Genomic DNA, 25,143 nt, shown 5'->3' with positions numbered 1-25,143 from the left:
GATTTGAGCGCAAAGATGGAAGAGGCATGCTGTCGGGGCTGGCGCAGAGTTGCCGTAGTCATGTCCCGTACTGAGTCACGTCGTCCGAGTATGCAGTCTGTTGTTAGTCACTCGACTAGGATGACTCTGTTGTGGTTGTAGTGATGAAGAAAGCAGTCATGATTCTGCGTATGGGTATATATAAAATAGTTAACTATGCTAGTAGTTTTGTTGCGTTCAAGTATGTACTGTATCAGTCGCAGAAGGTCGTAGAAATCGATACTCAGCACTAGCAGGCTACACTTGTCTGTTCGGTATCAGGCTGTCAGTTTGCTGGTTTTGGTTGGCTGCACAGGGCAAGACGGCACAGCATTATCATATCGTGAGAGAGCAGTGAGCAGGAGAACGAGCAAACAAATGAAGGAGGGGAAACGAGAGTTGAAGGTGGAAAGTACGAGACCCTGGCTGTATGTATGGTATGTATGTATTGGTACGGTTATCACGCTCTGGCTGGGAGGGTATCGGCGTAAGGCGATACAGTAGTTCACCAGATGATCTGATCTCGTCCGTATTGCCTGCAGAGGCTAGACCGGCCGAGACTCGCCTGGCTGTGCTGATTGGCTGCTCATTGGGACTATTAATTAGGCTCGGTAATTTATCGTATGACATTGACAGTACGACAGTACAATACAAATATTAGTATATAGTTCACAACACTACAACAACAGTGTAGGATATTAGACAACGGTACATCTACTACTTAAGTCCTATACTACGTAGAGACATCGGTCAGTGGCAACAAAACAAAAGCATCGACGTGCAGTGCGGGGCGAGCGCTGGGTATTTATTCTGTACGGAGGGGGACTGAGACATCCAATTTTATACACTGCTAGGATCCTCGCACTATGCTCCAACCGGCCTAAGGCATAGCCTGAATGGGCCGGATGCATAAGGGCAGCGTGTCTAGACCATTCTTTGTGTTTGCTCGAATCGTTTTGACTTGCCTTGTCAACATGCCAATAAAGTCTGATCGGGTGCATCGATCGATCGTAATATTCTTCTATTCAATCATTTTAACTAACTTACTTGTGACTCTATAATAGTTGTAATAAGATCATAAGTCACGGACTCGGGAGTACATAATTAAAAGAGCCTGGAACTCTCCAGGGGCTTTAGTCGGATGTCCGTGTGGCGTCGATATATGCGGGTGACAAAAGTATTTCCGGGGTCCTCTCCGTAAGCACAAGCCAGAGTCTGGGGTGAGCACTGAGGAACATATATTTAGTCTGTCTCCAGACTCAAGTGTTTTTATTATCGTTACTCTATATATAGGTATCTTCATGATGGGTCTTGTGGCTATCATGTCTCGGCAGAATATTACACCCTAAGACGTGCCGAGTGATCAGTCATTCTCCTGTCTGACTATTCATCTAGTTCCCACAGAGGACCTACTCACTATCATTTGTTTTGCGTATGGAACGTGCCAGCCCAGGTACCAGCAAACAGGTCAAGCTACCAACAGGTAGTACAGTCTGGACGCCGTTTTTACCCTATCTACTGGGTAGTCTCTACTTATCCATGGAGATCCAGCTCTACTTAGATACTTTGATCGGCTTCGTCACTTGAAAATGATGCGACTTGAGACCTCGGCTCTTCACCTGATATCTTTTCGTATCTCGTCGAGTGAATCCCGATACTGATAGGAAGATCAGTCTATCGTTCATGATGATCCCGCGGATCGTCGCGAATGTTAGAAACAACCTATAGGGACGTCAACGACAAAATTCGTATTTCAATCGCTTTACTCTGTACATCCGTGCACATTGTAACATTACAAATCCACGCTTACTTTCTATTGGTTGTTAGATCCGATTCTTGAATTCCTGATTAACGCAGGATATAAGCATCTAATAAGCATAGCTTATATCGCAGCCCTTATTAATCAATATACGTAATAAGCTTAATATAAGCTTGATATGAGGTCAAATCTCGCTTCGAATATGGGCTCGGAAATAAATTTGAATATGAGTTTGAAAAGGGGTAAGATTTGTGCGCGCCAAGGCCTAAAGCGGTAGCAGATCGTGTAAGCTAGCCTAATATAGAAGATATCGAGTTTATCCCCCTACCGCGACTAGCCTTTCAGCCTTAGGCATGCAAATCCTCATACGAATCCTCACGAATTCTCATGCAAATCCTCGTACAGCCGACAGCCCTAAGATCACGTGCAACTCTTGCTTAAATTGACCAAACACGCCACTAGTACTGGCCAATCAGATTACAAGTTTAGCTTTGTTGAACCAATAAAAGTCCCTATTTATAGATAAGATAAGATTTTCTTACACTAGTGTATTGTTTTAGCCAATCAACGTATGCCGTGCCGAGTGTGTCCAAATGTATGTTTTGTAAATACGAATTTTTGTCGTTTCACGTCTCTATGCCTTAAAGGCCACGGTACAACCTCAACAAAGACAAGGGTACTCCTTACCTGGCAGACAACTAAATGATTGCTCAATCGACACCTGACGGATGAGGCATTCAATTAGGGCTATCACGAACATTTCAACAACAAATCCGAGAGATAACGTAGTCATATATGGTCCCTCGTAGTGTCTACGGAGTAAATTATCATTGGGCCTCAGAAGCGCAATATTTGCAGCGTGCATGGGCGATCTTCCAGTGGTCAGGAGATCATCCTCAATCAATCCTACCTGGACACCACGGAATCTTTCTCCCATAAGTCAGACACGAATCTCTGAATTGCTCAAAAGAGAAGGAAAATGCCGCATGCGGATATCCGTGAAGATAGACAACAGACCGTAACACTCAGACAATCTACTCATAAGATCTGGACAAAAGGAGTGACAATTAATCGTTCTCAAAGAGGAAAGCGGACCAGCCAATTGTCCGCCCAAGAGTTACCGCACGATCCGGGGGGACCGTGGCTTATCTCAAAACTGTGTCGGTCGCAAGTCCGGATCTCGTTTCAGCCTCGCTTCTTCAACCATAACCACTAATCAGGCTCTTAGCATTGCAGTACAAATCAAATTATCTACGGAGTAGTGTGATCAAGATCCCGATCCTCACCCCACAACTCAGAGACCGACTGCACAAAAGCCGGACAGCCTTGTCATCGGTAGTCATATCCTCACTCCAATGTCTTCGTTTCACAACCAGTGAATGCGCTGTCTGTCTCAGCGCTTCCGTAATCATCCAGATATGATTCCAATGATTCCATATCTTTTTTCTCTCCACAACTTTCCTTTTTGTCTCGTGTCTCTGCTCGTGTTCTTCACTGTTCGTGTCTCTGCGGCCAACATCGTCTCCGCCAACCCGACAAACGACACCAATGCCCTCACCCGCCAATTCGGTCCTCTACGGTTCTTTCTAAGCGGCTCTTCCGCGGACAGAATCAGTCTCGCTCCATTAACAAATAATCTGCGGACGCTAGATTATTCGTCTTTTCAGGTAAGTCGTTCGACGATTCAGCTACCCCCCAATACGCTGTGCGTATTACGTATGAAGGATTTCCCGCTGACTTCCGGTCCCCGTTTTCCCCGCAACGCTATATAGAGATTTGATATACAAGGCATCTTATACCAAACCACACCATCCAACACCGCCTCCGTCACGCCTCAAAACATCGCATTGATAAGTTGCGACCCATCCGCCTACACCGGCTACCTCCATGTCGCAGATACCGTTTCAGACGTAGTTACATTATCCAGTGGAGGTCCCGCTGCCGTTCTGTTGTACAGTGTACAGTCAAATCATTGCAATTATACCGTCAACGACCCGAGAGTTACTTATTTCAACGTTTTCACTATCGTCAATTCGACCGCGGCGCAGCTGTTTTTGAGCAATTTGCCTAGTACCAACGACACGGTCACTGCGGGTATTACTGCCGATATGTCGACGAGTAGTGCTACGACTTTTGGGAGCGGGAATTCGACTTCCTCTGGAGCTGGGGGGACGGTGTCTTCATCGACTACGGCGGTGGCGATGATTATTTTGTATACAATCACTGGTATTATTACGGCGTTGTTTTTGGGGATTATCATCACCGGTGCAGTGCGTGCTCATCGACATCCTGAGCGGTATGGACCCAGGAATGTGACGGGACGACCGCGGCAGAGTCGAGCAAAGGGGATTGCTAGAGCGATGTTGGAGACGATCCCGATTGTGAAGTTCGGCGATGATAAAGACGACGGTGTTGATGCAGCCAAGAGGGATTTGGAGATGGCGTCTAGGAATGATGAAGCGTCAACCCATACGAGTGAGACCGGTCACGAAGGTGTATTAGCACATGACGCTACAACTACTACTACAACTCCTACGAATGAAGTAGCACACCCTCACCCTGAACCGGATCAGGTCACGACTGCTCCCGCAGCTGCTCCTCACAGCGTAGCCGAAACAGGAAACAACAACTGTCCCATTTGCACAGATGACTTTGTCAAAGGCCAAGACGTCCGACTCCTACCTTGCAACCATCAATTCCATCCCGAATGTATTGACCCGTGGCTGATCAACGTCTCGGGGACATGTCCCCTCTGTCGTATCGACCTTAACCCGGTAAACTCCGAAACAGCCGAAGACGCCGACTCAAATACCGAAGAAGGTGAAACGCAACACATTGATGCAGTCGACCCTTCAAACAATCAGACAAGTATCAACTCGAATGCGAATTATAGACACTCCCGCGGCTTGGCAGGATATCTATCCGATGTCAGACGTGCTCGCAACGCTCCAGTGGAAGAACGCATTGAAGCATTGCGACGATTGCGTGAGTCGCATCAACGACAGCAGGAAGATGATTCTGCGGAAGATAGTCAGGGTCGTCGACGGCATTTGGCGATGCGGTTACGCGATCGATTCAGGATTCGGACGAGACAGCATGGTTCTGAGTCGTGAGCTTGGTTGAACATATACATGAACATACTTGAATATTCTACAACGGAATATTCACCTTTACATACACCCATCTCGTGCACATTACCATCTCACATCTCACGTCCCACCTGATATATATACTTAAACAACGAAACGGGGCATCCAAAAGCGCGACTCCCCTTTCTATTTCATGCTATTTCTTCTTTTCTATCCCATCAGCATCGGATCTTCGACGGCGTTTATATGGTTTGGTTTGGTTATACACCTGGCTGGCTACCTAGGTCATGGATGGCTTTATGTTCTTCTCTATGCTTTATGATTTATGGCCGGCGCTTATGTTATGTACATTTCTTGGAACGGTTGGCTGGTTAGTTGGTTTTATAGGGTGTATAGGAGAATGAATTATTTGATAGATATGAAGTACCTATCCAGGGATTACCCCGTATCACAATTAAGATACGGAATCCGGGGTGTGGAGTTACAGGGGTAAACAGCTGCATTCTATACACAGCCAAGCATTGATACAGACTGCAGATGGTTGGTATCATAACTACTGTAATCCGACAGCGCTGTGTCAGAGGTACCTAGGTACATCCCTGTATAAGAAGAGAATATCAGCTGACATGAATCATGTGATGTGATTGCAGGCATTGAGGAAGGAGCGTTTGACACCTTCCATTTTGGGACATTTTCCATCTTCTTCTTTCTTTTTCTCCTTCTCTTTCCCCTTCTCTTATCCTCTCTTCTTACAACAACAACAACTGTTGCAAGAACAACTATTGCAAGAGATATTGGGACAAAACTCACACTGATCTACCAAAAAGGGGACCCCCTTTAATGGAGCTTTCCAGTAAGTGATATTCTGACCAACCTTTTACCACCTGTGGTGTGCAACTGTCAGTTGTCTGCGCTTCGAAGGCACTCGTCTGATGCTACTCCTGCCGTTTCTCTTCATAAGTTACGGAAGCGACTATACATCGAAAAACCCAAAACTTATCCGCCCGGGTATGTTCTCTCCTGCAGACCTATATTCTAATTAAGTCTAACTTCTACAGGCCTTTGAACGCGGCCGTTGCTGCATCGTTCAAAAGACCCACACCAGCAGCATTTGAAAGAATAGCGGCGCTATATCCAGTAAGGAGATTGATGAGATGAAGAGATTGTGCAATGAGATTCTAGGCTTCTAAACATCTGTATCCCCAAATGCGACTACAATCAACAAGAAAATCAGAGAAAAGATCTCCATATTCTACCAGGTGCACAAGCTATGGGAAGAGGGCGAGAAGAACAGCAACCAGCAACAACCGCAACAATATCAACATGCTGTTGTTTTTTTTGTCTGTTCCCTTTATTCCGGGGGCGGCGTACCCCCTCCGTATTCCCGAGCCGCCGGAAGACGTTGAAGTAAATAGACCTGCAGGCATCAAATACGAATATCATGGGTGGGTTCCCGAATTTAATATCAAACCATATGATATGCTAATCATATTGGGAGGGGCTCACAAGTTCTTCCATGATATCCTCTGGACTTTAACGGCGTAAGTAGTGGCCTAACCTCTACAAATATCTGCAAAATAGTTTTCGCAAACATGATTTGAGGCTGATTATAACTGTAGGACTCCAAGCTGAGCTGGGGTTAGGGCCGGCCTGATCAAGGATACATACCAAATCACCCTTGAGGCCGGTGCAGCCATATTACTGGCAGCAGACACGACTGAAGATACACTGGGGGCCCCTTAAAAAAATTTCTAATAAGTCACTAACATATCCTAAGCCGGGCCGAGACAGCATCGTGAGAATTTATAGGTGTGAGGGGGGAAGCGTGGCGGCAAGGGGTTTATGTATACATTAAAACTTGGCTATAACGAACAGAAGGTCCAAGTCATTATATCCAGAACTGAGTCTGGTTTAGGGATGAAGGGCACCTCCAATATGCTCATTTAGTACTTTACGAATAGGATGCTCTTCAGTTCCATATTAAAATGATCCAAGCTGAGATCAGTAGAAAAATGAGGCAACTTTCCTTCGTTATAGTCTGGTTCTGTATCCATATGCTTTCTGTAGAGAAATGAGTTTTGTGAGTTTCAAGACAATGCAGAATAATGGTGTAAAGTATAGGCCACTTCCTTCTCAAAATTCTCTTTCATCTTTCCAGGTTGTGGTATTCCACTGGGTATATCCAGAGCATGTAGTTTGCACAGGGGTATTTCCCAGCACACAGAGAGAATTGAGAAAAGAGAAAAAGAGACGACAGCAGACGGCGAGACTTCTCCTGTCCAGCAAATAGAAGTGTAGCTATGTCAAGAGGAAGCTGGATAGTAAGGAAAAGGGGCCTTCTCTCCTTTATACAACTAGATAGTGGTCAGGGTTGCCGTACACATCTGGAAGACTGACCTGAATTGACTTTCTGTCAATCTGACAACTTTCTATGCGCACTACCTCCTCTCTGAGCGTTACGTGAAGGAGTCTAATCTATGTTATCACTCTTAAATACCCTAGTACTTGTAGCTATTAGGCATCATAGTTCTTAAGGCCTACCTAGACTCTCAAATAAGAAAAAAATATCCCCTTGAGCTGGGGAGCCCTACTTTACGATTAGTTATGAATATTATATTCTCCATTATATATTAGGAACATACCGCGAAATTCTGATTATATGCTACCCATTGCAGTCAGACGCCATAACCTACTAGACCATCAGGGGTTATATTACGACGAGTATATTTGTCGATATCGAGGATGGCCAATGAGAGACGTTCCTTCTGAAGGAACCTGCTGATTGGTTGATTCATTCAGCTAGGCAGTCGTGTCACGTGTTATATAGGTAGCGCAATGCCTGATTGGCTACAAGTACTTACGTAATCGTCTCTGTGCTATTAAAGTTAACTTAACACTAACTAAGTTAGGCAAGTTAACTTGACCTACTTTTGGGCAAAGATCTAGAACTAGAAATTGAGCATCACATCAGCTTCTTCAGATGTGTTGCAATAAAGCTGTACACAAGTAAATGATTCACTTCGACATCGGGGTGTCTGGTCCTAGAGGATGTCACTAGGTCGATTTCTATGAACTTGAAAGGATAATTGAGACTAATTACCTACTGGAAATTAACCGTACTCTCGGTCTCTACTAATCTAGACCTTTAGTACTCCGTACCTTGGTGGATAACTTGGCGGAAGAATTCGAATAACAGCATTGTTAGGGTCAACGTTAGACAGACAGACAGAGCATGTGAATGGTTACATATCGGTTATTTTCAATAACTAACTGAAGGTCCGAATCAGTGAAATAATTTATAGAAAGAATCCACTGATCATATGTTAATATTAATAATGAGCCATTTTCTCTACGTCACAAGACTTGTTCCGGACCTCGGCTTGCTTTCTGTTTTCGTTTTCGTCTTCTCGAATAGGTATATAGTCAGAATGCTCTTTCTCAGGGCGTATCTTTATATCCTTGGACACACTGCACATATGCACCATCTCACAACTCAAGTGCCCTGAAGACACTGGCATAATTTAGGTCTAACGGCCTTCGCCCGAGACATTGACAACAATTGACACTCACCGGTGACCATATTCATCAACAGCCTCAAAAAATAACCGTCTGTCCGACAAGCAATAATCGCAACGGACGAACGGCGAGGGACGAACGGCGTGTGCCCCGACTGTCATACCAAGATTGCGCGATTAATGTTATTAACCTGATTTGCCTGATTTGCCTGATTGCTTGAAGCGGTGCGCCCTGAGGATTGCCTGATAAAAATGGCTCCACCCCCTCATCGTCTCCAACTTTCACCCCACAACTCTCTACCAACAACAACTTCTGCAACCGCCGTCTCTCGTCTGTCGCAATTGTCATCACACATCATGGGCTCGACATCGACAGCTGGCATCTTTACTGCCGTCAATGTGCCCCAAGCGCCTGAAGACCCCTTGTTTGGGCTCATGGCCGCTTATCGCAAGGACCCCTCTGATAAAAAGGTTGATTTGGGTATTGGTGCCTATCGAGACGATAATGCGAAGCCGTGGATTTTGCCTGTTGTTCGAAAGGTATCCCCTCTTTTGTCTTCGAGTCTTTCAAGTAAATAAATGATGCTAAAACCAAACAGGCAGATGATATTCTCAAAAACGACCCAGAGCTCAATCATGAATATCTCCCCATCGCAGGCTTGCCGCAGTATACCAGTGCAGCGCAAAAGTTGATTTTGGGCGCTGATAGTCCTGCCATCAAAGACAACCGAGTACTCCTCCTCCTCCTCCTCTTCTTTCTATCTGTCTGATACAAATCGCTGACAAAAACAGGTAGCGTCATTCCAAACCATCTCCGGCACCGGCGCCGTGCACCTCGGTGCTCTGTTCCTTGCGAAATTCCATCCACACCAACAACCGCGTCCAACCGTCTACCTCTCCGATCCCACATGGGCAAACCACAACCAAATCTTCACAAACGTCGGTCTCTCAATCGCGAAATACCCCTACTTCTCTCGCGAAACCAAAGGTCTTGATATCGAAGGGATGGTATCTGCATTGAACAACGCACCTGCAGGCTCAATTATCGTGCTACATGCATGCGCCCATAATCCGACGGGTGTAGACCCTTCGCCCGACCAATGGAAACGTATCGCAGAAGTCGTTAGGGCAAAGAATCATTTCCCGTTCTTTGACTGCGCGTACCAGGGTTTTGCGTCTGGTGATCTTGCGCGCGACGCATGGGCGATTCGGTATTTTGTCGAACAAGGATTTGAGACGTGTATCGCTCAATCCTTTGCGAAGAATTTTGGCCTGTACGGTGAACGGGCGGGCGCTTACCATTTCGTATCCCCGCCCAATCAGCCCGATAACAGTATACAACATATTGCCAGTCAACTCGCGATCCTGCAACGATCTGAAATCTCAAACCCTCCCGCCTACGGGTCCAGAATTGCGAGTATCATCCTCAACGACCCCAAGTTATTCTCAGAATGGGAAGAGGATTTGCGTACGATGAGTGGTCGAATCGCAGAAATGAGGAAAGGTCTGAGATCAAGATTAGAAGCGAGACAGACACCTGGGTCATGGGAACATATTACGAGTCAGATTGGGATGTTTAGTTTCACGGGGTTGAGTGAGAAGCAAGTACAGATTTTGAGGGAGAAGTGGCATATTTACATGGTAACCCCCCTTTCCCCTCCCTAATGCCAATCTGTCAATCTAAAATTGGATGTGTACTGACGATTACAGACTAAGAATGGACGTATATCCATGGCAGGCCTCAATTCGCATAATATCGATTATGTGGCCGAGGCGATTGACAGTGTTGTTCGCGAGACTCAGTGAGTCATCTTCTGGGATTTTGGTTAGACATGTCCACATTCGGACTTTTTTTATGTTGGCAATTTCGGTTCTGGATGTACGGTACATATTGGCGGTAGATAGGCCATGAATCCATCTCGGTGCTCATACATACAGCATATCCAATACATGAATATTGTATAAATTAGAAAATAGCATCCCAAACAACTAACCACACACACAACCCAGCAGTACACCAAAATACCATCTGCGCCGTACTCCTCCTCTCACTGGCTCGCTTCAATTCTTTATTCCCTTTACCCACGTTCTCAGCCGTTGTGCTTGCGTCCGTGACCAGTTGGGTTATGTATTCTTCTTGAGTTGATAGGTGCGAGACGAGGGTTTGTTGGAGAGAGGAGATTTCGAGGAGGGATTTTTCTGCGTTTCTGCCATCGCCAGACGTTAGTGTAGTTAAAAAAAAAAAGAATAAGAGGGGGAAGGGAGACGAACTGGACTTTACTTAATGTATCCTCATAATGCCTCAGCATGAGATCATTCTCTTCCGCAAAGAGTTGGAGTTGTTCAGCGGAAAGCTGAGATTCAATGGTAGCTGTTTCTTCGGTCGACAGCTTACTCGCCTTTTCGTACCTTTGTTGCTGTTCTCTGCTAATCGGCTTCTCCTCTTGTATTTGCTGTAATTGCATTTTCGGAGGAATAGCCTTGTACAAAACACTCTTCTCCTTCTCCCTCACCCTCTCAATCCTCTTCTCAACCATGCCCCTCTGCACCTCGGCAACTTGCTCCAGATTCCTCCTTAGAAACCATAATACGTTCTCCCTGACCATCCGTATACAGCGTGAAGTCTCTTCGGCAATGATTTGTTCTTTGTCTCTCGGGGTTGTTGTGGTGTCAGATTCACCCGCTGCCCAGCGCCATAGTATCCCCGTACCCTTGAAATGGCCATATTTCTTATTCAAGAGCTGCCGCTCAGTTTCTTGGCGTAATTGTTCGGCAGACTGTAAATTCGAAATACTAGATGATAAATCGCGGAGGAGTAGAGCGGTAGAGGAATCGATTGAGTCGCGGTCTGTGTCGGAGAGGGTTTGTGATGTTGGTAGCTTTGTTGTTGGCGATGTCGCTCTGGGTTCGTTGAGATTTTTTCTGTTGGTGTTGATGGATAGGTATGAGTGGCGGATTGATTGGAGGTAGTGCAGGAGGGATTGGATGTGAGAGTTCTGTATACTATTTAGTATTCGTTCAATCTGGTGTCTAGGAAGTACTGACAATGCGATATGCTTCTTTTAAGAATTCATTAACGTCTTTCGGATTCTGGACAGTTGTTGACGGGATGTCCTGGTCAGTCGCCAGTTGTTTCTTCTTCTCCCGGAGGAGATCGTGGACCGAAGGTGTCAGGTCTGTCATTTTCGAGGTCGTCGTCTTGTTGTGTTGTCTCGAGGTAGAATGTCAACGTCACTCGAAATGAAGCGGGTTGGTCTTGGCGTGCCCTAACCCTTGTTCCCCTTTTGGTATACTGTTTACAATATTCTACTGAACAACTAAACAGTCCACATTGTACAGTTGCAGGATACGAAAAACAATATTTTCATTCATCGGGATATCAAAGATAGTCAAGTCATCAGCAAAACTGAGACGACAGAGAAAAATATATAAAACCCATCTGACCAACTCCTCGCTCGAAAGGACAAACAATACTATGAACATAAAACTAGGCATAAATCCAATCAAATTCGTTCTTCAACCCAGATCTGTTACAAGTCAGTAAACCCTCAATAGTATTATTTAGGGGGAAAGGGAATACCTCAATCTTCCCCATTTCCTGATTTTCTCGTCTCGCCTCATTCCTGGCCGCATTCAACAACATGTCCAAATCCTCCTGATCCCCCATCGTAATCATGTCATTATCATCGCGCATACGTATCCTCAACAATCCCCTAAACCCGAACTTTTCACGGATCCGTCCTTCGAATTCGCCGTACCCGATATTCGATTCAATCATGATGTACCGCGTATCCTCAAGAGCGTGTACCTTGACACGGAACTTTCGGATTTCAGGCATTGTGCGCCGACGACTGCTGCTAGGTGCTCTTCGTCCTTGTCCTCCCGAAGATGCGCTTTGGGGTTGACTATATCTAGACCGCTGTTGTCGTGGCGGCGGCTGCTCATTCATCATTTCGAATTCGGCTTCGGGGATTTCATCGTCGTATTCACTGCTGTATTCTGGTTCTTCTTCAATGTATCGTGGCTGCTGCTGACGGGGTCTGGGCGCGTATCCATTCCCGTTTGTGCGTGGAGTGGCGTACATGTCGATTACTTCTCCGGCGTAGCCTTCTTCGGGGACGTAATCGAATCCTCCGTCGCCGCCACCACGACGACTACTACCGGTAGTCTCGCGGTAGAGACGCGGACGACCATCTCTGGCTCGAGATGACGTTGAGTACTGTCTTGAAGCTGGTCCACGCGGCTCAGAGGCTGTACGCGTCGTGCCAATTCTGGATTTCTCCATAGACGGCAGATCACCCCCTGTCCGTCCATTTGTGCCCGCTCCACCGGGTCGATCTAATTCCAGTCTCGGTGGGCGACCACCACCACCACCAGCTACACCCGAACGAACCGATGCAGCACGCTGCGTCAACCCACCAACCATACTAGCATTACTAGACGTGCTATTCTTATCCGACTCTGGAGGCGGCGTAGGCGGAAACGTGTTTCTACCCAGCGGTGGTTCAGACTGTTGTCTACTCCGACTCATAAGATTCTTCTGAACCAGATTCGTAGCTGCATACGAAATATTCTCGGCTGGTCTGTCGTCCTTGGCAGCTGTTTCGACAGCGATAACTTTTCGCATTTCAGCGCCCTGGAATCCCGTGAAGGCATTGTTGCGGTCTGAAGCGGCTACTAGTCTTGCTTTGCCGAGGTAGTCTTTTGTCTTGAGGTTTTTGACTTTGGCTTCGTTGGGACGGTAGACCACTCCGACTGGGATGGAAAAGACGGTGTATCCCTGGGCATATTAGCTCGACATACACTTCAAAGAATGTTACAAATCGGGGGTTGGGTACTTCGGCCTGCTCCCTAATCGCTTCATCAATCACATCATGGTCCGGCGTCACTTTCTCTTTACTCGCAAACTGCAAATCCTGCAACCCCGGTTCCATCTGCTGTAAATAGATATAACTCAAGCCGCGATTGAACAAAACCTCGCATGAAAACAGCCGAAATTTCAGGCCCAATTGCTCGTAATCTATCGATGTATTTCCGCGCAGGTATAAAAGGGTATCATTGAAATTGGCGAGGGCTTCCTCAAAGTCGCCCAACAAGAAATTTGAGACGCCTTGTTGGAAGTACGCTACGGCGAGGTAATTGTCGAGGGAAACGGCTCGTTGATAGCATTCCACCTGTGGTCGTTAGTATGTCACTTTATGTCTAATACTGCAGTAGGAGTAGCTTACTGCTTTCTCATGTTCGCCCAATGTGGCATGGATAACACCGCAATTGAACAGAATCTTGGAAGTATCGGCGATATTATCAAAGACTCGGAGAGCTTCGTCGTATTCATTATTGTCGTAGTGAGCGAGCGCCTGCACCCACGTCTCGATTTCCTACGATTGTTAAGGCTGTTGCTGAGAGGGTGAAGGTGTAGACATACCTGCTTCAACGACATGCTTGCTTACTCGACAGAATGTTTACAACAGTCGAGCAAGAAGAATATTCCGTAGTAACCAAATAACCAAAATAAAAGAGGTTCGAACAGAGGGTTAATAAAGCACTGGCTGGGATTGGCGTCGGCAACTTGAATAGTGCGGGGCTTCATGCACGATCCGGAAGTCGTCAACTTTTCGAGAATTACTATTATGGAGAATTGGAGCGATTGAACGAGTCAGCTGTGGACTGCAAGAGTGAAAATTACACGAGTCGCAACGAAGTCGTGAACAGAGCGGAACAGAACAGAACGAAGGGAATGGTGACTGGACCAGCCAAGCCAACAAATCTCGAATGAGTGGAAAGGTCCGAAAATAGCTCGCTCGCTCGCTCACAAAAGAGAAAAGGAGAGAAAATAGCTGGTTAGCTATCTAGTAACTACTGGCTGATAGCAGGAATAAGTATTGGCCTCGGTGAGTGCCGGGTTGGGAAAGCATTTAATTGATCTGTCGCAGGGGATCGAAGCATGTCAATGCGTGCTTCATGCGGGATCTAGTTCTGACTGTTGGACCCTGAGGATATACATCCCCAAGTATTTACAGCATGTATATACATCATGTTCATGAGTCTCTTTCTAAGCTTCTATCATACCATCAACTCGACAACCTGTTCAGCATACTCAACAGCCATATCATATGACATTCATTTATTCGAGATCATAGTAACAGTATTAATAGAACAGAAAAGAGAAGCGCCGCTAAAATAACGTCGAAACTGCAATCAGCCAATCACAGAGCTGAATACACCACTTTTGCCCGCAGGCCCGAGTGCATCTAGCCCTAACAACCAATCGACTCAGTTATGCTGTGTGAATACTCAGTATGCCTATTAATAACTTGACGTTCAGAAATAGAACAATAAGTCTCTTCTAGCAAGTGACTATGCGCGCTGATATGTGATTGATCTTGCATGAGCAGGGAAGACTACATAAGTTGACCTCAAGGTCGCCTTGCCAAGTTGTTCTACAAGATTGGGGGGGAAAGATTCAAAACTCAAAGTTCAGTTGCGAAAAAACAGGTGGCGGTCATTTTGTGTGAGAATTCTCTATCTGATACTAAACTCCAAGAAACCGGTGGCCGTTCTGCGGCGTTTCTGAAGCTTGAAATGTTTGAGAAGGCGTTTTGTAACCTTTAGCCGATGGGTATGCAAAGTCTGGGCGAAGGCCCCATGTATACAAAATAATGATTCGGCGATTGAAGACTCCGTGACTTTTAGATTGAGACTAAGCCAAGTCATAAGTTGCGATTAGAGATTAATGCATGGCTGGTCTGTAGTTCGCTGCTAACTTACTTGACATTTCCGAGGCGGAATTGTGCCATGTGCGAGTTGCATGATCTTTATCTTTCTCTACTAGAAAATTTCTGTAAACATGATATCATATTTGTAGACAAAATAAGCAGGGATACGCTTAAATTGATCTTGTTTTGAGTCTGCTTTGGAATACGGTCTGGGTTGCTTGAGATCGGGATCGAATTCTGGGGTTGAATGCGATCTATACGTAACCCTAAACCCTAATAACACTAATAACCCTAAGTTGGGCAAAGGATGTCAACTAAGTGAGCCATTGGTGTATAAAGAGCGACTCTATTACAACTACAGTAGAATCTGACTATACATGTAGCAAGCGGAGGCCAAGGCAATATACTCCAATTAGGTATATTTCTCCATTTGCATATTAACAAGCAGACCCTCTTCACTTTCATATTACCTGGCTAATATATTCAAACTGAGAGCATAGATATGGAGATGCCTTGGCCCTTCTTTCGGTATAGCCTGATTCTACTGTACAAACATAGCCATCAGTCGTACAAAAAAAGCAAGAAAAGCCCCTACTGTCCATGACCTGATTATACATCTTCTTTCCCGCTTGCGAGAAATCCACACTTATAATGACATTGTCCATTCGAACAATGTCAAATAGCATCTTCGCGGACATTTCCGATGGTGATATTCCTCGTAAAGAGGAATTTACTCATGATGTGGCGAGTTAAACATTAGAGAAGGGGCAGGATGGCCTGCTGGGAGGGCGAATGGGTTGCTCTCTTTTGTCACCCAAAGAGTCCGAGAGTAGCATCGTCATGAAAACGTCGCCTCTTTCATCAAAACTGAACATCACTGCTGGCTTTTCCGGCACTGGGATAGGGATTGTTTGGCGGTCTCGCGATTCGTTATTGTGAAGTCTGTATGCCAACCTTTTGAAATAGAGTTCTACCTCTCTCTTATAGTCCGGCAATTTTCGTTTAATGTACTCGCCGTAATCGAAGTACTTGTGTTCGCCAATTCTGAAGTCCCTCCTGGGAGCGTATGATACTTCGTCTGGCTCCATGTCCATCTCATCGGAATTCATTGATAACTACTTGTGCCTCCTTATAAGGATCTACCTTTAGGGCAGGACGATTCTCCTGTTCTTTCACTACCCAAATCCTCTCACCATTCATGTCATCCCAAGCTCTGCAATTGTAAGATTCGCTCGTCGTACACTTGAAACAGCTGTGGACTTTGATATCGCTGTTATTAGCGGTCTTGAAAGCTGCCATGGCATCTCTAGTGTACTAGAGCTTGCGGGGCTCAATGTCTATATAAGTCATTGTAGCCATTCCGCATTGAGTGCAATGTCTGCCTTCGGGTTCTGGCTCACAAGTGGGCGGGTGGAAAGCCAATTCTGGCAAGAGCAAAAAGCGCAGCTCCGGACGAAGAAAGAAGACTGCTTGGGGTTTGGTCATGATGCAAGGCTGATCTCGGTTGGTGTAAGCAACGTAGAGAGATGCAAATATTCAGAATCCAGATGGAGCGAAAGTCAGAGTGAGGGTCAGTGAACCTACTAAAACTTCACTTCTCCAGATGATGTAGGGCAATGTAGATATCTTCCACGAACTCCTAGGTAGAACCCGTCATTCCTAACTTGCACAAGAAGAACTCAATCGGAGTAATATTCGTGTGTTCTGTCAAACGAGAACAAAAGAACTATGGACGCAATCATCTCTGTCGGAAACAATAGACCAGCTTTAGAGCTCTGGAAAAGCTATATATCACTTAGTGGCACTTACCAGAAATTCCCATTAAGGGGGGCCCCTTTTTGGTAGGATGGTATAGATCTTGTTTCAACTATCTACGTAGACGATAACCAGCTGATGAAAATTATTAGATGCCCTAGGAATCGTTGGCAGCCGCGAGGTATATTCTCCTAACACTTTTGTCGACTCGCCACATCTATGGCAGTCTATAGGTGTAGTGTAGTTAATTCCTTGTGCAAATCAAACTCCCGAGGAGGAATCTGCCGCGATGAGATGGTCTCAGTAAGACTATGCTTGTTACCCACAGAGTTAGTGAAGAGTGAATAGGGGCCATTTTCCAGGGATGCAAACCCAAAGTCTTGGTTTTTGTCAATCTGTTAGCTGGAAAACCCCTACAAAAACCAGATGAACTGCCAGGCCCTATAGGAGTGTCGATCAAGCGGTATATTTTCCGGTTCTCAAGATCCCACAATGACAGCCCAAAGTCTGAGTGGTGGTCAATGGGATATTCGTACCGCTTCTTCACTGGGAAACCAAACGAAACCCAGAGAGGTACAAAGATGGGAAAGGGCCACCTACAGGCTGGACGGCGTGAGGGAGGACTCGTATCTGCTTTTGTAAACGCTCGATATTCCTGCAAAAAGACTCGACTTTGCTATGAAACGTAGCTGTGAAGGGATTTCTGACTGGCTCATGGAAACATCTCCCCACCTTGTGGTTTCAGAGGATGGTGAAATGAAGACCATATCTTGTGGACGGCGGCAAAGCATTCTTCAACACGAATGCTTCAAAAAAATCATCGATTTGGTGGAAAAGCTCGAAGTCGACTAGATGAATGCCGACTATCAAGAAGACGACGGTGCATTCTACAGACTGGCGTGCAGTTCATCGCGGACTGTCCATGCAAGATTCCTTCTAGAATTCCATTCTTATGCCTCGCAATGAGGCCAGCCTAGGCCTAGGTCATCTTTAGAAGAAATATGGCGACGATGAATATGATGATAAACTTATGTCCATTTATGCAGAATGCATTAAGAAGACGAAAAGGACATATTGGATTTCCCAGTTCCAGAGCGAGGTTCTGGATGTCCTTAAGGGGAATCTTCCTAAAACTTAGAAACCAAAACAGTCTACTACAGATCAGAAAAACTACAGTCTCAGGAGCTTTCCTCAAAAGAGCCGAAATAGCCTTCTATCAACGGGAAAAGGGGCACAATGGGAAGATGCCATCTTAGGTGATATGGGAAACGATATGCCGATATCACAACTGTTCTATAGACTTAAGCCCTTACAGTCTTTGACCCTGATACACATGTGACCAAAGAGTCTCTAAATTCAGAGTAGTAGTTATTGACTGTCAGCAGTATGTTGATTCGATTACCTATGAGGAGGCTAGTTCGGAGACATCAAGCTGTTCGTATAAGCGAGATTAGCGTCGTTTGCCAACATTAAAAAGTCAACATGAGCCCACAAGCTCAGCTGAACTGATATCTGCACCCTACACTCTGTCCTTCGTCTAACCACTTCTTCATGGCACAACGGAACTTGGTCTGCTTGATATTTTTAGGGTTGGCATGTGGCTCCCTAGCCACCTATCTACCTGAGCGTAATACGCCCACAACGATTTCCGACAGCGTTACCTACCATCCCGAGTCGCAAGATGTCTGTACAAAGACCTCATGGACGGATGTCACAGCATTTTTTTTGTTAACTTACGTCGCAACCGTCGTCAAGCCACCCGGCGAACCTCTACATATCACTATTTTAAATATGCTGTTCGTTCTATTATTCCCTTCACTAGGAGCTGGTCGCGGCATTATCACGATATACCGACGGGCAAGCTTCTGCAAAAATACGCTACCAGGCGCTTAAAGCCCAAGCGTTGGTTATGATGATTCGGGATAAGGGGTGGACGCCTTTACTCTCCTGATTTTCGCAGTAGCTTTGTTGCCGTTGGTTCCAATTGGCGTGATGTCGAGATTTCAACCAGGGAACAGTACTCTCACTCAGAGAGCGTGGCTGATGGCCTGGCATGCTGTAGGGACTGTGTATGTTTCCGGTCTTTACTTTACAGACACTTTGGTGGAGATTTCTTTTGACAATCACCCAGTGTTGACAGACCAAAGATATGCCGGTGGTGAGCGAGCTGCCATTTTGTTTGCGAGATGGGGTTCTATCTTATTATCTTTCTGTTCACTCCGGCTATTGCAATTTTGCTGTGGTTGGGCAAATGTTAGTTGAATATGGATCTTGTCCAGGACTCTGAATTCTGATTCTGATCCGCTTATTATTATTCTTCTTAATTTCATTGACGCGTCCGTCAAACCATTGCATGATCTATCCAGCGCTGCTAAGGTTCAGTCCTGACAGTCCTATAAGCAGTTCCGGTTCTCTTTGAATCCAGAAAGCAAATTTCCATTGACATCCACTAGGCCCAAACAGCTAGGATTGTTATTCGCGGTGTCCTCACACTTCGTAAAACTGTACTGCCTGTCACCAAATAAATTCAAGGGAAATATAAGTATTTTTTTCTAGCAGGTAACCTCTATTCTTCGAGCCGATCAAGGCTAAAATCGTCAAAATTAAACCAAGTACAGAGGCCCTCAATAGAGCTCAAGGAAGAGAAGTGGCCAGTCTCGCTGACTGTGGTTTCAGTCCTAGGGCTGCGGCCATCTCTTCCTCCCCCATCAGCAAGACATGGTAATTCATTAGATTCGGATGTAGTATCACCGCTGCTAGTTGTCCTCGTCTCTAGTTCTAGCACATGCCGAGCAATTGTCTGGATCTCCGTCAGATTCCTCGCCGTTCTCGGCCACACTTCGCTTAATTCCTTCAGGCATCCGATAATCATCTTCATTTGCCCTCTAGCTACCATCAAGTCTTTTCCCTTTAGGAGGAATTTGCAGGCCGAAAGTAACGCCAGTGCTCCACCGCTGATCATGCAGGTAACAAAAGGACTATGGTGGAACTGGCGAAAAGGCAACACCAAAAGACGGGTTTGGGCCTCTACAGATTGGAGAACGCGCAGAGTGTGAATATTGACTGGCTCTGGTGCAAGGGTACCGGAAAGGGGTTCCCGTGCACAGCTGGAGAGTTTCTCGACTATATCGAATTTGAGGTCCGAGAATGGCCGATGCAAGCTAATCGATGTTCTGGGCAATGTGAGATTTTGAAGCTCTCCTCCACACGAGGGCAAGAAAACTTTGATAGCTAACTTACATATGAATCACCAAGTGAGCTTGGAACATTAGCTCGTCAATATTGCCAGACTTATCCATAACCTTGTTACTGTTCTTTGGTAGTAGACGCAGCCATCCGTCAAGAATTGAGTCAACAGATTGGACTACATCAGCTGAGTCCTCTTTAACAAGGCTCTTCGGTGCCATGGATATTGCTAATGCTGTACATCGTACGGCACCAATAAGGTAGGTGAACGAGGAGAATCTGACACTGTCAGGGGCGAATTCACGACAGTCAAACTCTTGCAATGAAATGGGTTCGGGCACTTCCTAGAACTCAGTAAGCTATGTGGATGCTGCTGTCACTAAAAGAACAAAATTCAAGGCGCTACTGCTTACCCCCGATTCATAATCTGATTCCTCACAAGGCAATTCGACTGTGCTCTCAATATCCCACAGTCGAGACGCCGTCATTCCCAGAGTCCCAGCATAGTATGTATCCACAATGTATAACATCCACCATGTCCTTCGCAAATTTTCCCTTACTACAGGGTCTGCACCGCCATGCTCCCACGCGAATGCTTGAAGAAACATTTGTAGATCAACAGCAATCTGGATCGCAGTGTCAATCTCTATTTTAGCATCGTCTTCATGGCCATGCCAGAACAATATCATAGAATACAACAGTCGACATTGGACTATAATTGCATCTACTGGTGACGTTTGCGTAAGGCAGGCCTTAACGTGATCCTTTAGCGGAATTGACAATTCTCCCGAAATAAAAATATGTCCGACAAGTCGTAAAACATCGACGAGGATCTTCCAGCTGGCTTGTCTGCGCATATCTTGGTAGAGTCTCGTGAGGTGTTTCTGTGGCACAACGAACGGGTGGAACTTGTGGAAGTATCTGTAGTATGCCTCTATCAGAGCATCACCGTCGATGTTATCGGTATCAACTTGGATCACAGCTAGCGATGTGCCTTCATCGATAGTATTCCCACCAAGCAGCTGACGATCAGTAGGGAAGTCCACGTCAACTGATCCAGATGAATGGTCTTGCTGTACCCCCGCCGGCAATTGTAGGCCGATTACTGCAGCGCTCCCTGTTGGAGGAAGTCTTTTGCGCCGTTCAGCCAGAGCAGCACGATCCAGACCCCCTCGACGCGATGGAACATAATGGCACTGCTTAGCTGTCTCGACGCAGCGACTGCAGTATGGCTTTTTCCCGTCGCATTTAAGATGACGCGACCGACAAGGCAGACAAGCCAGCGAAGAACGCGAAGGCCTAACCCTGCGTGCTGCCGAATCATTGAAGGGATTCATGGGATCACAAGGTGAGAATTTGAGGGTGACGCTCGTCTTGTCTGCGGTTACTCGGGAACTCGTTTTCCGGGTATTCGGTTTACCGATTACATAGGGTATCCTCGCCAATGCTTGTATTAGTGGTGAAATTTACACGTAATTTTATGTAAATAGGTCTCTCTTAATACCAGAACTACTACCTATCCACCATATTCGGGAGTCTGGGTGTGACTGATGGTGAAATCCCGAGGACAGTAGAACTAGAGTATAAATAGGAGCAGCAGGATGGTATGGCATCCTGCTTTTCTTCTCTATTGATTATACAGTTACAACAGCATATCTCCAAACAATTATTGTACAGAATTACCCCCTTTCGGAATCATGTCTTTCAAAATAGTCATTATTGGTGCAGGATTTGCCGGAGTCTGGAGCGCTCTCTCGGCCAAGCGTCTCATCAAGAGCACGGGCAAGGAGAATAAGGTCGAGATTCTCGTGATCTCTCCCAAACCAGTTTTAGTTATGCGTCCACGACTGTACGAGTCCAAAGCGTCTAGCTTGATTCATCCTCTAGAGACCCTCTTCAAGGAGGCCGGCATAAACTTCTGCCCCGGAGTCGTCAAGACCATTCACACTGAAAGACGCGCCGTTGAAGTTCAATGTGCTTCGGGTGTCGAATCGACTATCGAATACGACCGCCTGATTCTTGCTGCTGGGAGTTCCGTCATACAACCTCAGCACGTCGGAGGCCTTCGTCAGCATACTTACGATATCGATTCTCTGGATTCTGCTGTCAAGCTTGAATCTCATCTCGAAGCTCTTGCGTCACTGCCTGCAAGTCCTAGTCGCGACACTGTGGTCGTTTGCGGTGCAGGTTTCACAGGTATCGAGCTAACTGCCGAGCTGCCTAGACGACTTGCCCATATTGCAAACGCTCGCGTTATCTTGGTCGGAAATACAGATGAAGTCGGGCCTAGTTTTGGGTCCAGCCCTCGATCCACCATAACACAAGCGTTAAATGACCTGGGTGTTGAGGTTAAGCTTGGAGCCGGAGTGAAAGCAGTTGATCCCGAAGGAGTTACCCTTACGTCTGGCGTTCGTATACAAACAAAAACAACAATCTGGACCGCCGGTGTGCAAGCTACGCCGCTGACACAACAGGTTGCGGCACCCAGAGACGCTTTGGGTCGCCTTTATGTTGATCAATACCTTCGCGTTTCGCCCGTTGATGGTGTCTTTGCCACAGGTGACGCCGCCTGTGCACTCGCCGATGGTAAAAACCAACATGCGTTAATGTCCTGCCAGCACGCGCTTCAGCTTGGCCGCGTATCAGGGTATAATGCCGCAGCAGAGCTTCTTGGTGTACCCCTAATGGGGTACACACAGGCTGCATATAACTGCTGTCTTGATCTCGGAGCTTGGGGTGCCCTAGTTGCTGCTGGCTGGGATAGGGACATTATCAAAATGTCTGGAGATACTGCAAAGCGAGCGAAGTGCTATATCAACCAAAAATTGATATACCCCCCTGACAATGCCCACGAAGCACTCGCATCGGCCGATCCTGTCTTACCTGATTCTGACCAGCTGTTCGAACAATTGATCCATGTGGTTGATTAGAATTTTGCAAATCAGACTACTAGTCTGAGATGGTTTCTGTAAGAGGATAGATTTAGTTGAAGACTGCTAGAGAGAGTTTTGCACCAGATTCCTTGGCTCTACCTAACATTGATGCTAGATACTTAGTAGTCTCCTCGAGGGCACCGCAAGAGTAATCGTGGTCACAAGTGGTAATGCACACACTTAGTACAATGTAACTATATGAACTTCGGATAAGTCCAATAGCGTCCTAAGTCGTTGTATAGGTGTAGCTTGGAATGGAGTGAGAGTATCTTCGTAGTTGAGTCATGGCAAGGACATCTGGCAGAAACACGTGCATTCAAGCGTTTTCGAATGCCGTGCTATGCTATTATTACCAGTAAAACCTGGATATAAGATCCCCGATTTATAGCACAACTCGACTTATAGCATCAAAAATTTGAAAAATTTTCATTCCTCATACAAATGTGCTTTATACCTGGATATAAGATAAAAGCACCATTACTTCCAAGCCCCATACAAAATTGCTTATAATCAGGAACATTACTCAGTGTTGTACAACGTCAAGTCATCATCAATATGCAGCAGCAACGCGCTCAACGACACCGCAAAGCTATCCCCAACGAGTGGAAAGCAGCGCTACGCGCTCAAAAGAGAATCAACCAGCATCTCACGCATAAAGATTTGACGAAGTGGTTTGAAGACACGTACAACCAACCGATCGACCGGGCTTCGATAACACGAATCCTTTCCTATAAATACGCCTTCATTGACGACCTCGAACCACATCAATTGAAGGATAAACGGCGCCGTGTTGAGCAGTGGCCGGAATTAGAAAAAGCTGTTATGGATTGGATAAGATTAGCTGAGACCGAAGCTCCTATCTCACAGGAAGCTATACGCTACAAAGCGCAGCAATACTGGCCACCTCTTCATCCTAATGACCCTATACCGTCATTTCGTAACGGCTGGCTCTTTGTTTTCCAAACGCGGAATAATATAAAGAACAGAAAACTACATGGAGAAGTTGCAAGCCTGTCTACAGATGGTGCAGATCAAATGATCAAGATTCGTCGACTTCTTGCTTCATATCCTCCGCACGATATCTTCAATTGTGATGAATCTGGCCTGTTTTGGGAATTATTCCCTGACCGAAGCCTTTCAACGAGTGCTCTGCCTGGCCGGAAGTAAGAGAAGGCACGAATTAGTATTCTTTTTGCCTGCAATTCGGATGGCTCGGAGCGAATCCCTCTTTGGATTATTGGCAATACAAAAAAGCCACGAGCATTCACTCAGGCTCATATTGAGCCTCATAATCTCGGTATCCAATGGCGGTCTAATGGAAAAGCATGGATGACTTCAGATATTTTCAAGGAATGGCTTCTCGCGTTCGACGCGCAAATGGCAGGCCGGAACGTGATTCTTTTAATGGATAACTTTTCTGCACACGAATCTGCAGTCAGGAGGTTAATGCAGATCTAAAGTATACAACTATTATATATTTCCCCCCTGATTCAACAACAAAATACCAACCTCTCGAACAAGGGATTATCCAAGCCTGGAAAGCTCTATGGAAGCGAGCATGGGTTCGGTTTATTATCGACGAATTTGATCGTGGAATTGACCCTCTATCTACAATGACAATTCTCCGTGCCGTAAGGTGGGCGGTTAATATGTGGGAAGGAGTTACATCAACAACAATTACCAATTGCTTCAAGAAAGCTCTTCATGACGAGACTGAGGCTGAGTTCGAGAGTGCACTGTTGATACAGGATTTGCAGAATAGTCTGCAGGATTTGAAGCTCACAAACCGGGTTCAGGATGTCATGGATATCCACCAATTTTTGAATCCTCTGGATGAGCAGGTTAACGATACAATGATGGATATTGATAATATTGTTTGAATCCAATTCGAAGTCCCTCAGATTGATGAGGCCGAAGAAGATAAGGTTGATGAGCCTGTTCCTTTGGTTACAGCTCAAGAGGCCTTACAAAGCCTCTAAACTCTTCGTCTTTTTGAAGAGCAACGTGATCAAGCTGACAGCTCTTTTATCCAAGTCCTTACCAGATACGAAAATCATCTCACAATGGAGAAAGTCGCTGCACAGCGTCAAACTGATATTCGTCGCTTTTTCAGATAATGGACTGCACAATCACGATGCAATAATGAACCCGCTTAATCCTCCATATTACCCT

General features: G+C 45.9%; 7 protein-coding genes across 8 annotated transcripts, besides 2 other annotated features; 4 read left to right on the top strand and 3 right to left on the bottom strand.

The window, feature by feature from the left end:
• Positions 1–3,195: 3,195 nt before the first annotated feature.
• Positions 3,196–5,273, top strand: TSTA_122720 (RING finger domain protein, putative; the record flags this gene model as incomplete). The annotated part of the gene is made up of 2 exons (XM_002482488.1): positions 3,196–3,444; positions 3,550–5,273. The coding sequence occupies 2 exons, from the start codon at positions 3,196–3,198 to the stop codon at positions 4,888–4,890; spliced, it is 1,590 nt and encodes a 529-aa protein (XP_002482533.1). The 3' UTR covers positions 4,891–5,273.
• A 284-nt stretch (positions 5,274–5,557) lies between these two features.
• Positions 5,558–5,602: a sequence feature (GA-rich).
• Positions 5,603–8,366: 2,764 nt separating this feature from the next.
• Positions 8,367–10,554, top strand: TSTA_122710 (aspartate transaminase, putative). Of its 2 annotated transcripts, XM_002482486.1 has the most exons (4): positions 8,367–8,921; positions 8,981–9,112; positions 9,174–10,022; positions 10,092–10,554. In XM_002482486.1, exons 1-4 carry the CDS (start codon positions 8,634–8,636, stop codon positions 10,185–10,187), a joined length of 1,365 nt encoding a protein of 454 aa, XP_002482531.1. In that variant the 5' UTR covers positions 8,367–8,633; the 3' UTR covers positions 10,188–10,554. The 2 variants fall into 2 exon arrangements, with proteins under 2 accessions (XP_002482531.1, XP_002482532.1); XM_002482487.1 differs by having other exon boundaries at positions 9,174–10,554.
• TSTA_122700 (SNARE protein (Ufe1), putative) lies at positions 9,166–11,600 on the bottom strand. The gene is made up of 3 exons (XM_002482485.1): positions 11,427–11,600; positions 10,653–11,377; positions 9,166–10,588 (listed from the first exon to the last, which is right to left on the bottom strand). Exons 1-3 carry the CDS (start codon positions 11,562–11,564, stop codon positions 10,348–10,350), a joined length of 1,104 nt encoding a protein of 367 aa, XP_002482530.1. The 5' UTR covers positions 11,565–11,600; the 3' UTR covers positions 9,166–10,347.
• A 130-nt stretch (positions 11,601–11,730) lies between these two features.
• Positions 11,731–13,821, bottom strand: TSTA_122690 (PB1 domain protein, putative; the record flags this gene model as incomplete). Its single annotated transcript, XM_002482484.1, has 5 exons — positions 11,731–11,908; positions 11,962–13,161; positions 13,220–13,555; positions 13,610–13,759; positions 13,807–13,821. 5 exons carry the CDS (start codon positions 13,819–13,821, stop codon positions 11,885–11,887), a joined length of 1,725 nt encoding a protein of 574 aa, XP_002482529.1. The 3' UTR covers positions 11,731–11,884.
• A 5,562-nt stretch (positions 13,822–19,383) lies between these two features.
• On the bottom strand, positions 19,384–21,375 carry TSTA_122680 (C6 transcription factor, putative; the record flags this gene model as incomplete). The annotated part of the gene is made up of 3 exons (XM_002482483.1): positions 19,384–20,025; positions 20,093–20,382; positions 20,452–21,375. 3 exons carry the CDS (start codon positions 21,373–21,375, stop codon positions 19,419–19,421), a joined length of 1,821 nt encoding a protein of 606 aa, XP_002482528.1. The 3' UTR covers positions 19,384–19,418.
• Positions 21,376–21,482: 107 nt separating this feature from the next.
• TSTA_122670 (pyridine nucleotide-disulfide oxidoreductase family protein) lies at positions 21,483–22,968 on the top strand (the record flags this gene model as incomplete). The annotated part of the gene is made up of 2 exons (XM_002482482.1): positions 21,483–21,510; positions 21,716–22,968. 2 exons carry the CDS (start codon positions 21,483–21,485, stop codon positions 22,966–22,968), a joined length of 1,281 nt encoding a protein of 426 aa, XP_002482527.1.
• Positions 22,969–23,526: 558 nt separating this feature from the next.
• Positions 23,527–24,851, top strand: TSTA_122660 (jerky, putative; the record flags this gene model as incomplete). Its single annotated transcript, XM_002482481.1, has 3 exons — positions 23,527–24,134; positions 24,156–24,363; positions 24,432–24,851. The coding sequence occupies 3 exons, from the start codon at positions 23,527–23,529 to the stop codon at positions 24,849–24,851; spliced, it is 1,236 nt and encodes a 411-aa protein (XP_002482526.1).
• Positions 23,773–24,465: a mobile genetic element.
• Positions 24,852–25,143: the final 292 nt, after the last annotated feature.

Source organism: Talaromyces stipitatus, genomic scaffold, assembly GCF_000003125.1.
Source record: "Talaromyces stipitatus ATCC 10500 scf_1105507295555 genomic scaffold, whole genome shotgun sequence".
NCBI classification, from domain to species: domain Eukaryota; kingdom Fungi; phylum Ascomycota; class Eurotiomycetes; order Eurotiales; family Trichocomaceae; genus Talaromyces; species Talaromyces stipitatus.
The sequence above is the reverse complement of the archived record's forward strand: the minus strand, read 5'-3'. Positions and strand labels throughout refer to the sequence as shown.